Below are 13,715 nucleotides of genomic sequence, written 5' to 3' on the forward strand. Positions count from 1 at the left end.
GGCGACATCCTGACACCTTATAGGAACCTGACAACACAATGATACAGTCATCACCTGGATCCCTTCACAGTGTTACTGTATAATTTCCCGGCATTCCCAGCGATGTCACCTCTCCAGTCAGCAGCTCAATAATCTTGTTGGTGAGCTCTAGGATCTTCTCTCTGTTGACTTTCTCATGTATCGGGATGTGAGGTGTCGGCCTGGATATTGGCCTCAGGATTCCTCCCCGTCCTTCAGATATTGGGGCCTGACATCGCTCACTAGAGGTCTTCTTCACTACTGTGTATTCCTGGTTATGGAAAGACGCAGTAATAAATATCACTCCATACATCTCCAGAGTCCCTCACCTCTCCAGTCATGTCCATCTGTTAGTAACATAGAGAAGATGATGTAATGTGACACCATCAGAATCTCTCACCTCTCCAGTAAGCCGGAGGAGGATCTCTAGGGTGAGATTTATTATACTCTCTGCCATCTTGTCCCCATCCCTATCCATCCTTGATGGGTCAATCAGGAGAATGATCTTATATAGGAGATATACGCTGAGCGGATCCTATATTGTAGGAACCTAAATGGAAAGAAGATGAACCGATGTAAAATCATAGAAAATCCCATGTAAAATACAATTACTGGAGATAAGAAGAGGAAACACTGGAGGGGATAATAAAGTGTATCAAGGCAGATCCTCCATGTTTCAGGTCAAAAGAATGTCACACCTTCATATTACCACTATAGTCAGTTACAGGTCACAGCGGTAATACCAGTATAAGGCTACTTTTACACTCGTGTTTTTTGGTGGATCCGTCATGGATCTGCAAAAATGCTTCCGTTACAATAATACAACTGCATGCATCCGTCATGAACGGATCCATTTGTATTATGTCTTATATAGCCATGACGGATCCCCATTGACTTACATTGTGTGTCAGGATGGATCCGTCTTGCTCCGCATCGCATCGCGGACAGAAAAAGCGTTATTCTATCTGGGATGGGAGCGCAACCAAATGGAACAGATTGTATTTTGGTGCATTCCGTTTCGTTCAGTTTTGTCCCCATTGGCAATGAATGGAGACAAAACTGAAGCATTTTTATCCTATGACGGATCTCAATAGCGGAATTGAAAACGCTGGTGTGAAAGTAGCCTAAAGCTGTAATCTGGTAGATCACTACATAGATCTAGAGCTCAGACTGCCCTGAGTTGGAATTAGGGTTGTTGCGGGTATCGAAATATTGATACCCAACCGATACTTTTGTCCCGGTATCAATACGATACCGGGATTTGACAGTCATCGATACTAGGCTGCGCTACAGCACAGCCTACTATCAGAGAACTTAGCGCCATGTTCCCTCAGCAGCACAGGGGAGAATGAAGCAGTTTCTCCCTCCCCCTGTGCCGCCTCTGCCAATGAGGAGAGAGAGGGGCGGGCGCACTGAACCACCAATAAAAGTTAACGTTTCATACAAATACAGGTGCCGGTAGCAGAATCACATAGCCGGCACCGGCCTCTATGACAGGAAGCTGCGATCAGCGGCAGTTAACCCCGCAGGTGTGGCACCTGAGTGGTTAACTGCAGCTGATCGCAGCTCCTATTTAGAGGCAGGGTACCAGCTATGCGATGCTGCTGCCGGCACCCGCCTCCTGTATTAAAGGTTATCTATAATTGGTGGTGCAGTGCGCCCCCCCCCCCCCCTCAACCATCCCAGTACTAAAATCATTGGTGGCAGTGGCCACAGGGACCCCTACCCTCCTCCTCATTGGTGGCAGTTTCTGATCAGAGCCCCAGCAGTGTAATCCTGGGGCTCCGATTGGTTACCATGGCAGCCAGGACGCTTCTGAAGGCCTCTATTAGGGTGAATAGGACAAGGGATGAAAATATCCCAGGTTCTAGCCCCTAAGGGGGAAAAATGTTAGTAAAAAAAAAAAAAAAAAACACCCACCAAAATATTAAGTATGACTCACCCAATTTTACATATGAAGTATATAAACAATAAATAAATAAACATATTACATATCGCCAAGTCCGAAAAGTCCAAACTATTAAAATATTTAAAATCTCCTATGCAGTGAACGCCGGAACAAAAAAAAACAAAAAAACATGCACAATTCGCCATTTTTTAAATGCAGAACGCATGTGGCTTTTTGGGTGTTTTATTTTTTTGTGTGTGGTATCGAATGGTATCAAGTATCGCAATACTTTTTTATGGTATTGAAATCAAATCTAAATTTTGGTATCGCAACAACTGTAGTTGGAATCACAAGAATCAGCAGACTGGTACCTGTGACACCGGCTGACCTGGTACATGTGCGCTTGGCAGCTGAAGGCATCTGTGTTAGTCCCATGTTGATATGTGCCCGCACTGCTGAGAAAATTATGTTTTATTATATGCAAATAAACCTCCAGGAGTAACGGGGGTGTTGCCTTTTTACCTAGAGGCTCCTCCTTTCTGCACCTGCCACGCCCTTTTCACTTTGATTGACAGGACCAGGCAGTGAAGACGTAATCACACCTGACCCTGTCAATGACAGTGAAATGGGCGTGGCAGGTGCAGAAAAAGAGGAGCCTCTAGGTGTAAGGGCAACACCCCCATTGCTCCCAGAGGCTTACTTGCATATATTAACCCTTTGTACCCCAGGTGTCACGGTCCCTCCCTTGAGAGAGGTGAGAAGATCGTATAGACTTGCTGCACGTGAGGCTGACAGGTCTCGGTTTTCCTCTATGTATGTTGTTGTTTGACAGGATCTCACCTCTCCTCAGGTGCCGCTCGTTATCAGTGATGAGGCTCTATTTAGTTCCGCCTCACACTGCTGACCATGTGGTTGATAGTTTCTGCTTGGAGTTGCTAGTGGTGGTTTGTCTTGGATCTCCTGCTTCTCCATACATCTCTAAGCTAAGTACTTGTAGCTGAACCAGCTGTCTCATCCCCTGCTACCTATCCTAGGGCTTATCAGTTTTAGCAGGGCTTTAGGTATCCGGTGTATGTTTTTTTTTTTCCACCATCAGGATCTGCTCATACTGGCAGGAGTTAGGCCTCATGCACACAACAGTTTTTTTTTCACGGTCCGCAAAAACGGGGTCCGTGATCCGTGACCGTTTTTTCGTCCGTGGGTCTTCCTTGATTTTTGGAGGATCCACGGACATGAAAAAAAAGTCGTTTTGGTGTCCGCCTGGCCGTGCGGAGCCAAACGGATCCGTCCTGAATTACAATGCAAGTCAATGGGGACGGATCCGTTTGATGTTGACACAATATGGTGCCATTTCAAACGGATCCGTCCCCATTGACTTTCAATGTAAAGTCTGGAGTTCTTTTATACCATCGGATTGGAGTTTTCTCCAATCCGATGGTATATTTTAACTTGAAGCGTCCCCATCACCATGGGAACGCCTCTATGTTAGAATATACTGTCGGACATGAGCTACTTCGTGAACCTCAGATCCGACAGTATATTCTAACACAGAGGCGTTCCCATGGTGATGGGGACGCTTCAGGTTAGAATACACTACAAACTTTGTACAAGACTGCCCCCTGCTGCCTGGCAGCACCCGATCTCTTACAGGGGGATATGATAGCACAATTAACCCCTTCAGGTGCGGCACCTAAATGGGTTAATTGTACTATCATATTCCCCTGTAAGAGATCAGGGCTGCCAGGCAGCAGGGGGCAGCCCCCCCCCCTCCCCAGTTTGAATATCGTTGGTGGCACAGTGTGCGCCCACCATCCCTCCCTCTATTGTAATAAATCGTTGGTGGCACAGTGTGCCAACCACCATCGCCCCCCCCCCCCTCTATAGCAGTAACATTGGTGGCAGTGTGCGGTCTCCCATTCCCCCCCCCCCCCCATCATTGGTGGCAGCGGAGTTCCGATCGGAGTCCCAGTTTAATCGCTGGGGCTCCGATCGGTAACCATGGCAACCAGGAAGCTACTGCAGCCCTGGTTGCCATGGTTACTTAGCAATAGTACAACAGTAGAAGATTCATACTTACCTGCTTGCTGCTGCGATGTCTGTGTCCGGCCGAGAGCTCCTCCTACTGGTAAGTGAAAGGTCTGTGCGGCGCATTGCTAAAGAACTGTCACTTACCAGTAGGAGGAGCTCCCGGCCGTTCACAGACATCGCAGCAGCAAGCAGGTAAGTATGAATCTTCTACTGTTGTGCTATTGCTAAGTAACAATGGCAACCAGGGCTGCAGTAGCTTCCTGGTTGCCATGGTTACCGATCGGAGCCCCAGCGATTAAACTGGGACTCCGATCGGAACTCCGCTGCCACAATGATGGGGGGGGGGGGGGAATGGGAGACCGCACACTGCCACCAATGTTACTGCTATAGAGGGAGGGGGGGGGTGATGGTGGTTGGCACACTGTGCCACCAACGATTTAATACAATAGAGGGAGGGAGGGGGGGGCGATGGTGGGGGCACACTGTGCCACCAACGATTTATTACAATAGAGGGAGGGAGGGGGGGCGATGGTGGGCGCACACTGTGCCACCAACGATATTCAAACTGGGGAGGGGGGGGTCTGCCCCCTGCTGCCTGGCAGCCCTGATCTCTTACAGGGGAATATGATAGTACAATTAACCCCTTTAGGTGCCGCACCTGAAGGGGTTAATTGTGCTATCATATCCCCCTGTAAGAGATCGGGTGCTGCCAGGCAGCAGGGGGCAGTCTTGTACAAAGTTTGCAGTGTATTCTAACTAGAAGCGTCCCCATCACCATGGGAACGCTTCTGTGTTAGAATATACTGTCAGAAATGAGTTTTCACGAAGTGAAAACTTAGATCAGAAAAAGCTTTTATGCAGACGGATCTTCGGATCCGTCTGTATGAAAGCAACCTACGGCCACGGATCACGGACACGGATGCCAATCTTGTGTGCATCCGTGTTCTTTCACGGACCCATTGATCACGGCCTCGGCTGCAAAACGGTGCATTTTCCGATTTTTCCACGGACCCATTGAAAGTCAATGGGTCCGCGAAAAAAAACGGAAAACGGCACAACGGCCACGGATGCACACAACGGTCGTGTGCATGAGGCCTCAGGGAAAGGCCTAGGGATTACTAGGAGGTCACCTTCCCTCTTCCTTAGCTTTTGAGGCCTAGATTGTTGTCTATTCATTGTGGTGTGTATTTGGTGTTTTTCCTTCCCCTTAATCTGTGAAATTAATCAACCACCCAAACAGTTATCCTTTGTTTTATCAGTGCAGCTATGGATACTGTTTCTGCACTGGTCGATCGTATGCAGGGGCTGTCTTTGGAGGTGGCTGACCTCCGCACTGCCGTTGCACAGTTTCAGAGACCACAGGCGGTGGGTTCCGGCAGCGGGAATCGGGCCTGCCCTGAGCCGAAGGTTGCTTTCCCGGATAGGTTTTCCGGGGGAAGTGACAACTTTGTCCGGTTCAGGGAATCGTGCAAATTATAATTCAGACTGCGTCCTAGCTCTTCTGGGGACGAGAGTGGGGATTATTATTTTGTTGCTGAAAGGTGACGCTCAGTCTTGGGCTTTCTCTTTGCCGACTGGTTCACAATCCCTCCGGTCGGTAGATGAATTTTTCAGAGCTCTGGGACTCATCTACGATGACCCAGATTGGGTTTCCCTGGCCGAATCTAAGTTGTGTTTCAGGGAGAGCTCTGAACTTAGGAGGTGGGCAACTGATACGGAGTGGAATGACCCAGCTCTCTGCAGCTAATTTTGTCAAGGACTGTCTGAGAACCTGAAGGACGCCTTGGCATTTCACACAAATCCAGAGTCATTGGAGGCGGCCATGTCTTTGGCGGTGCGCATTGATAGACATCTGAGGGAGAGATCTAAAGTTTCTCTCGCTTGGGACGTATTATCATACAGGCAAGCGGTCTCTTCTGACACTCTGGGTAAAGAGACACTTGAGCTCGTGTCTGGTGATGAGCCAATGCAATTGGGTCAGGTCACACCTGGACCAGGTGAAAAAAACTTTAGGGTTAAGAAAAGACTTTGCTTTTTCTGTGGTCAAGGAGGACATTTTGTTAACGTATGTCCTTATGTTAAACATAAAGTTAAAAATAAAAAATAAAAAGTCCTAATGCGTCTACTCCCTTCTCAATCTTGGTAGTGTGGATAGGGAAGTTGAGAATGTACTTTTGGCTTTTACCGGTAGTACCCGATTTCTCCTGCCTGCCAAGGTGGCGCTAGATTCCAAAACTGTGAAAATTGAAGTATTTATTGACAGTGGGCAGGGTTTAACCTAGTGGATGTCCAGTTTGTCCATATGCATGGTTTGACAACAAGCGCATTAGACAAAAATATTTCTGTGTTTGCAATCGATTCCGCCCCTCTCTCTCAAAAGTGGCGGTCTCAAATGATGCAGGACATTCGCCTAAAGGTTGGAAATTCTCATATTGAATCCATTTCATGTTTTGAGCTGGAAGGGTTTGCCTGCTCCTCTGGTGTTAGGTTAACCATGGTAACCAAACATAACCCTACGATCGATTGGCAAGCGAGACTCGATTGGAGTTATTTCTGCCTTGACAACTGTCTTAGCATGTCGCTTTCTGTTGTAACTACTAAAATGTTACCTCCTTTCCTTTCTGATTTTCCTGTTGTATTCTCTAAGGGTGGGGATCAGGAGCTGCCTCCTCATCGGGAGTATGATTGCCCTGTCAACCTTATTCCCAGAGCTAGATTGCCAAAGTCTCAGGTTGTATAATATTTCTGAACCCGAAAGAGTAGCCATGCAAGAGTATATCGCCGAGAGTTTGGCTAAAGGTCATATCATACCATCCAAAACTCCAATAGGCGGCGGGGTTCTTTTTTGTTAAAAAAAGGATGGAACTCATAGGCCATGTTTGGACTTCTGTGAGCTTAATCGCATCACTATCCGTGATCTCTATCCCCTTCCTTGAATACATCTGGGATCAAATCATATTGTCACCGCCAAGGTGTTCTCTAAGTTGGATTTGAGGGGGGCATATAATCTGATAAGAGTCAAGGAAGGGGACAAATGGAAAACAAATACTCCTGAGGGTCATTTTGAGAATCTGGTCATGCCTTTTGGTTTGTCCAATGCTCCTGCGGTTTTTCAACACTTCATCAATGACATCTTTCATCATCTGGTGGGCAGGTTTGTGGTGGTTTATCTGGATGATATTTAAATGTATTCCCTTGATATGGAGACGCATAAGGATCACGTGAGACAGTTCTTACAGATTCTATGAGAGAATAAATTGTATGCCAAAATGGATAAGTGTGTATTTGCGGTCCCTGAAGTGCAATTCCTGGGGTACCTACTCTCATCTTCGGGTTTTCGTATAGATCCGGAAAAAATAAAATAAAAATCAGTGCCGTGTTGGACTGGGATCGACCCAAAGATCTAAAGGCACTCATGAGATTTCTGGGGTTCACCAACTACTACGGTAAATTTATCTTGGATTACTCAACTGTTAAACCTTTAACTGATATGACTAAGAAAGGCGTGGATTTCTCAGTCTGATCTGAAGAAGCATTGCACTCTTTTTAAGCAATAAAGGAATGTTTTGCTTCTGCTCCTATTCTGGTGCAAAATTATGTGTCACAAGCATTTATTGCGGAAGTTGACGCATCAGAGGTAGGGGTTGGAGCAGTCTTGTCGCAGGGTTCTTCTCCTAGCAAATGGCGCCCTTGTGCTTTTTTCTCTAAAAAAACTCTCTTCTGCCGAAAGACATTATGATGTAGGTAATAGAGAGTACTTGGCCATTAAAATGGCTTTTGAAGAGTGGCGTCATTGGTTGGAAGGAGCGATTCATCCCGTTACGGTAATTATTAATCACAAAATCTGGCCTACCTGCAGTCGGCTAAACATCTGAACCCAAGGCAGCCAAGACAGATTTAATTTCATTGTCACTTATCGTCCTGGGATTAAAAACATCAAGGCGGATGCCTTGTCGCGTAGCTTTCCCGGGGGGTGATTCGGAGGATTCTGCTGGTGTAGGCTAAGTAGTGTCTGGCCGAGGAAAGATCCATGGAGATGGGAGAGCAGCCCGTGAGGAGGCAAACTGATGTCTGGGGACAAGCTGATAAGGAGCGGTGGACGGACAGCAGAGCTCTGATCTCTGCACCGGGCTAATGGGATCACTTACAGTGCAGCATGGCGGCATTCTTCTGACTGCAGAATCGGCTGCCGACATGAGAGGTGAAGAGGTGACTGCCGGACAAGAGGTCACATTCCGGTGTCAAGACTCCGAGAGGCATGATGAAGTATGAGGATAAACTCTCCTGTGTTCTCCCTGTGTTTGGTACTCAGCAAGCACCTGCTGGTACAGTGACCAGTGAGTCAGCAGGCTGAGCACCTGAAGTCAGAGGACTTACTGATCACTGCACCAGCAGGCTCCAGCTCAGGTGCTTAACAATAGCCTGTGGATTAACTGATCACTGCAGTTCAAGAGCCTGCTGGTGCAGTGATCAGGGAGTCAGTGTATTTGCAGAATAGAGCGTGTTAATATGATAGGTTGAATACATAACTTACAATGATATGCTAATAAAGGGGGTAAAGCCACCTCTATATAACCTGTGTGCATTAAAAATAAACCTCAGAGTGTTCATTCAGTACATCACTGTTGTGTCTTTTATTACCTACTGAGTGAAGCGCTCTCCTGACGTCAGAAAAAAGACTCAAACCAAGCCGATACTAGAAGTTTGGTGCCAGAGGGTACCAAGTGGGACGTTGAGATTCCTATCAGAGATGATCCGACTTTCTAAAGGATTCTGTGGCCCTAAGGTACTCTAGTACGGAACGTCTGACGTCCAGATGATGGAACAGTTTTTCCTACTCTGAAGGAGAAGCGCAAAAGGATGGTAAGATTATCTCCTGTTGGCAATGAAACTTAGAGAATACCTTTGGTAAGAAAGCTGGGGAGAGCCTAAGAACTACTCTTTCATCCAAAATTGTTAGGTAAGGATTAGGGTTGTTTCAGGTATCGAATTTTTGATACCCATTCAATACTTTTGTCCGGTATCGACCTCGATACAAGGATTTGACATTTTTTGATACTAGGATGCGCTACTGCACAGCCTAGTATCACAGAGTATGGAGCTGCTATCAGCACGCTCCGTGTTCTCCTCAGCAGCACAGGGGAGAAGGAGTCACTCTCTCCCTCCCCCTGTGCCGCCGCTGCCACCAATGGGGAGAGAGAGGGGTGGAGGAGGGGCGAGCGCACTGCGCCAAATAATGAAAAAGTTAACAAATACAGAAGGCTGGGTGCAGAATAACATAGCCGTCACCCAGCCTCTATGAAAGGAAGCTGCGATCAGTGGCAGTTAACACCGGGGGTTAACTGCTGCTGATCACAGCTTCCGGTCATAGAGGCTGGGTGATGGCTATGTGATTCTGCTGCACGCATTCAGCCTCCTGTATTAAACGTTAATTATTATTGGTGGTGCAGTGCAACCTCCCCCCCACCTCCTCTCCAGTATTAAAATCATTGGTGGCAGTGGCCACAGGGTCCCCTCCCCTCCTCCTCATTGGTGGCAGTGGAAGCTTCTGATCGGAGCCCCAGCAGTGTAATCCTGGGGCTCCGATCAGTTACCATGGCAGCCAGGACGCTACTGAAGACCTGGGTGCCATGGTAAGCTCCCTACTGCTGTATGTATGCACAGGGCAGCAGGGAGAGTGTGACGTTCTATTTACCCTAATAGAGCTCTATTAGGGTGAATAGGACAAGGGATCAAAAGATTCCAGGTGCTAGCCCCTAAGGAGGCTAATAGTTATTAAATAAAACAGTAAAAAAAAAACACCAAAATATTAAGTATAAATCACCCACTTTCCCAATTTTAGATATAAAATATATAAACAATAAATAAAACATATCACAATGTCCGAAAAGTCCAAACTATTAAATATATATATATATAAAAATTCCTATGCGGTGAACGCCGTAATCGATTTTTTTTAAAATAAAAACTGAATGATTTTTTTTTTTGTCGCCTTGACCCCGTAAAAAAAATAGGATAGGACTGTTCAATTATGGGTCGGACGTTCTATAAAATGAGGAACGCACACGGTTTTTTTTGTCCTTTTTTTGTTCGTGGTATCGAATATCGCAATACTTTTCTATGGTATCGAAACCGAATCAAAATTTTGATATCGAAAAAACCCTAAAAAAGGATGTTTACAGGAAAGGGCCTGGATCTTCCCCACCCTCCTGGCTGTGGTGATGGCGATAACGAAAGTGGTTTTTAGGATCAACAGGCTTAGAGAGCTTTCTGAAAGAGGCTTAAAGGGTATGGACATTCGGTCCGAAAGAACAAAACTGAGGTCCCAAGGGGGAACTTTAACAAAAAAGGAGGGACGTAAATCTACCAACTAAGGGGATTTTGGCCACCTTGATATCCAAAAAGGCGCTGAGGGCGGAAACCTGAACTTTTAAAGTGAGCCTCTGTGTGAGTCTGCCCCCTTGTTAATACTCTGCAATAAAGAAGTGAAGTGAAGATTGACGGTGAGTGCGGCTGATTTTTGTATCTCGTATCATGCTGAACTTTTAAAGTACTGGTTCTGAGCCCCTTGTCAAAACCTGCCTGAAAGAAATCTAAAAATCAGGCTACATCTAGAATACTCTGAGGATCCCAGCGATTACTCGCAAATAACAAGGAAGCATTCCAAGTTCTCAGATAAATCTTGGAAGTGATCTGCTTTCTACTATGTAAGGCTACTTTCACACTAGCGGCACGGACCTCCGGCAGGCTCTTCCGTCGGGTGAACAGCCTGTCGGATCCGTCCTGCCGCTAGTGATCGTGTTCCCCCAGACTGCCGCTCCGTCCCCATTGATTATAATGGGGGCGGAGTTCCAGCAAAGCACGGCAGCGCACGGCGAGAGGCTGCCGGAATAAAACTACGACATGTCCTCGCCGGAACTCTGCCCCCGCCCCCATTATAGTCAATGGGGACGGTGCAGCAGTCCGGGGGCACACGGTCACTAGCAGCAGGACGAATCTGACAGGCTGTTACGCTGGAGGTCCGTGCTGCTAGTGTGAAAGTAGCCTAACAAGGTAGAAATGACTGCCTCAGAAAACCCTTTCCCTCTTAACAAGACCCGTTCAGTTTCCAAGCTGCTAGGTGAAGAGGCTGTACTTTGGAATAAAAGGCAGGAGCCTGATGCAGGAGGTCTGGAATTTGGGGTAAGAACTAAGGTTTCTCTGTCACCAGGTTTTGAAGCAAGGGAAACTAAGACCTTTTCGGTCAATAAGGAGCAACCATTATCGCTTGTGCCCCTTCTTGTATCTTTATCAGGGTCCTTGCAATCAGGGAGAATGGTGGAAAGGCGTAGAGGAGACCCCTGGCCATGTTAATGAAAGGGCATCCACTTGATTTTGCTTCTCCTTGGGGCAGATGGAATATAATTTTTATATCCTCCTGTTCTGTCTTGATGCAAACAGATCTAATACCGGAAGTCCCCACTTCTCTGTGATCCGATGGAAAATCTGATTTAACGACCATTCCCCCTCTCTGAGAGAATGCCTGCTGAGAAAGTCTGCAAAGACGTTCTCTTCTCCCCTTAAGTGAACTTTAGGTTGTCCTCTCCCCATATAAATATTTTTCTTCAGATGTCCGCCATGGATTTGCTCCTTGTTCCCCCTTGACGGTTTAGATACGCCACTGTCGTCGCATTGTCTGACAACACCTTGACGTGGTGGTGTTGGATAGCTGACTTCAAGTTTAAGAAGGCTTGGAAGACTGCTGCCAATTCTCTCAGATTTGACAAGGTTGGAGACATCTGCGGACTCCATGTCCCTTGTACCATCTGCTGCAGAGCATGAGCTCCCCAGTCTTTGCTGCTTGCTTCGGTTGTGACTGTAATTTGGTCCTTCGGTCGCCACTGTACTCCTACTTTTAGATGCTTCTCCACCATCCTAGGGATTTCTTTACCTGGTATGGAATTTTTATTCTCTTTCCTAAGAAAATGTCTGCGTCGCGTCCTGTCCCAGGATGAAAGACTGCAGGATCCTGGTGTGGGCCTGGGCCCAACTCACAGAGGATATTGTTGATGTTAAGAGTCCCAGTAGGCGCATGACGTCTCTTATTGATGCTGTTCTGCCCGAACAAAAGATTCTCACCCGAGCTATCAGGTTGGTTATCTTTTCCTGGGGTAAAAAGGAAGATAGATGGTGGGTGTCCAGGAGTATGCCCAGAAACATTTTCTGCTGACATGGAATTAGCCTTCACTTCCCTTGGTTGATGACCTACCCTAAGGAAGTCAGAGTTTCTTCCACTATTCTAAGCTGATCCAAAAGATGAGAATAAGTATCTGCAGCGATTAGAAGATCGTCCAGATAAGGGACTACAATTATTCCCTTTAGATGAAGGAAACCTACAACGTCGGCCATAATCTTTGTAAAAAAGACGTGGGGCACTGGAGAGGCTGAAGGGCAAAGCCTAATACTGGAAGTGATTTAGCTTTCCTTTTATGTAGACAGCGAACCTGAGGTATTTTTGACTCTTGCTGTGGATGGGAACATGATAATAGGCATCTGCCAGATCGAGTGTTACCATGTAATAATCTTGAAAAAAAAAAAAGGAGATTTACTGCCGACTTTATAGACTCCATTTTGAACTTTTTGTAAACGACCAGATGATTTAGATCTTTTAGATTGAAGATAGTTCTGAACTTTTTTTTATTATCTATATAATGTATATGGAACAAGGGAGAGTAAACCCCCTGACCCCTCTGGGCTATTGGAACCTTTATAATGACCAGTTTTTGTAATCGCAAAGAAACTTCTGTTTCTAGAGTTTTCTGTTTTTGTGCGTCTGAATAAACCTTGTTCATGAGGAATCTTGCTGGATGGAACTAACAGAATTCTATTTTGTGACCTGAACTTATCTGTTTTAGGGCCCGGGGGGGCTCCTATAGCATCCCAAGCTTGACTGAATCTTGAAAGCCTGCCCCTTACCAAACATCTGCTCCTTATTTTGGTTTGATTGATTAAACTTGGTTTGAGAATGAAAAAATAAATTCTCTGGTGAAAAAAAAAAAGGGGCTCAGATTGAAAGCCTTTCTTTCTGTCTGAGGCTTTTTCCAAAATATAATCTAATGCGGACCCAAAGAGTCTATCCCCCACACAGGGAATAGCACACAGTCGACTCTTTGAGCCCGCATTCCCCGACCAGGAACGCAACCAAGCAGCGCTACGGATGGAATTTGATAGAGCTGTAGACCTAGCTGAAAGCCTCACCAAATCTGCAGAAGCATCTGGCAAAAAACTTGAGGCTTGTTTTAAAACCGTAAGAGAGGATAGTATTTCTTCCAGTGAAGTACCGGCTGCCAAATGATCTTCCATTTGACTGATCCAAACCGTAAGGGATCTGGCAGTGCAGGTGGCTGCTATCGCTGGTCTAAGCATAGCTTCTCCCAAGACTTCTTAAGAAGACCCTCACATTTTTTTTGTCCATGGGGTCCTTCAGCAATCCCATGTCCACAAAGGGGAGAGAGGACTTTTTGGATATTTTTGGGGCATCAATCCTAGGGGTTTTATCCCATGCTTCACAAACGCATATTTACGTTTGAAGGCTCTAGAAATAACGGGTCTTTTCTCCGGGTCTTTCCATTCCCTGGATATGATGCCTTTTTTACCATCATAAACAGGAAATACCCGTCTCTTCTTCTCTCCTAACCCCTGGAACATTTGATCCCAGATAGATAAGGGCTCTTTAACATCTTCCAATTTCATAGTTGCCCGTATAGTTTTTAATAAAAAATCTGTATCTTCAGGGGGACAG

The 13,715-nt window shown here is 46.2% G+C and overlaps 2 protein-coding genes across 2 annotated transcripts in view; both read right to left on the reverse strand.

Moving 5' to 3' along the window:
• Window positions 1-13,715, reverse strand: part of LOC122934014 (zinc finger protein 260-like) — a 222,488-nt gene that overhangs the window by 137,885 nt on the left and 70,888 nt on the right. The window contains exon 2 of the mRNA XM_044289140.1: window positions 419-568. Coding sequence (XP_044145075.1) covers window positions 419-496 — 78 coding nt within the window. The 5' untranslated portion in view covers window positions 497-568. The remainder of the gene's footprint in view (window positions 1-418; window positions 569-13,715) is intronic.
• Window positions 1-13,715, reverse strand: part of LOC122934017 (gastrula zinc finger protein XlCGF26.1-like) — a 323,260-nt gene that overhangs the window by 99,440 nt on the left and 210,105 nt on the right. The gene's annotated exons all lie outside the window — the stretch shown is intronic.

The sequence above is a fragment of the Bufo gargarizans genome, chromosome 4 (genome assembly GCF_014858855.1).
Source record: "Bufo gargarizans isolate SCDJY-AF-19 chromosome 4, ASM1485885v1, whole genome shotgun sequence".
In the NCBI taxonomy this organism is placed as follows: domain Eukaryota; kingdom Metazoa; phylum Chordata; class Amphibia; order Anura; family Bufonidae; genus Bufo; species Bufo gargarizans.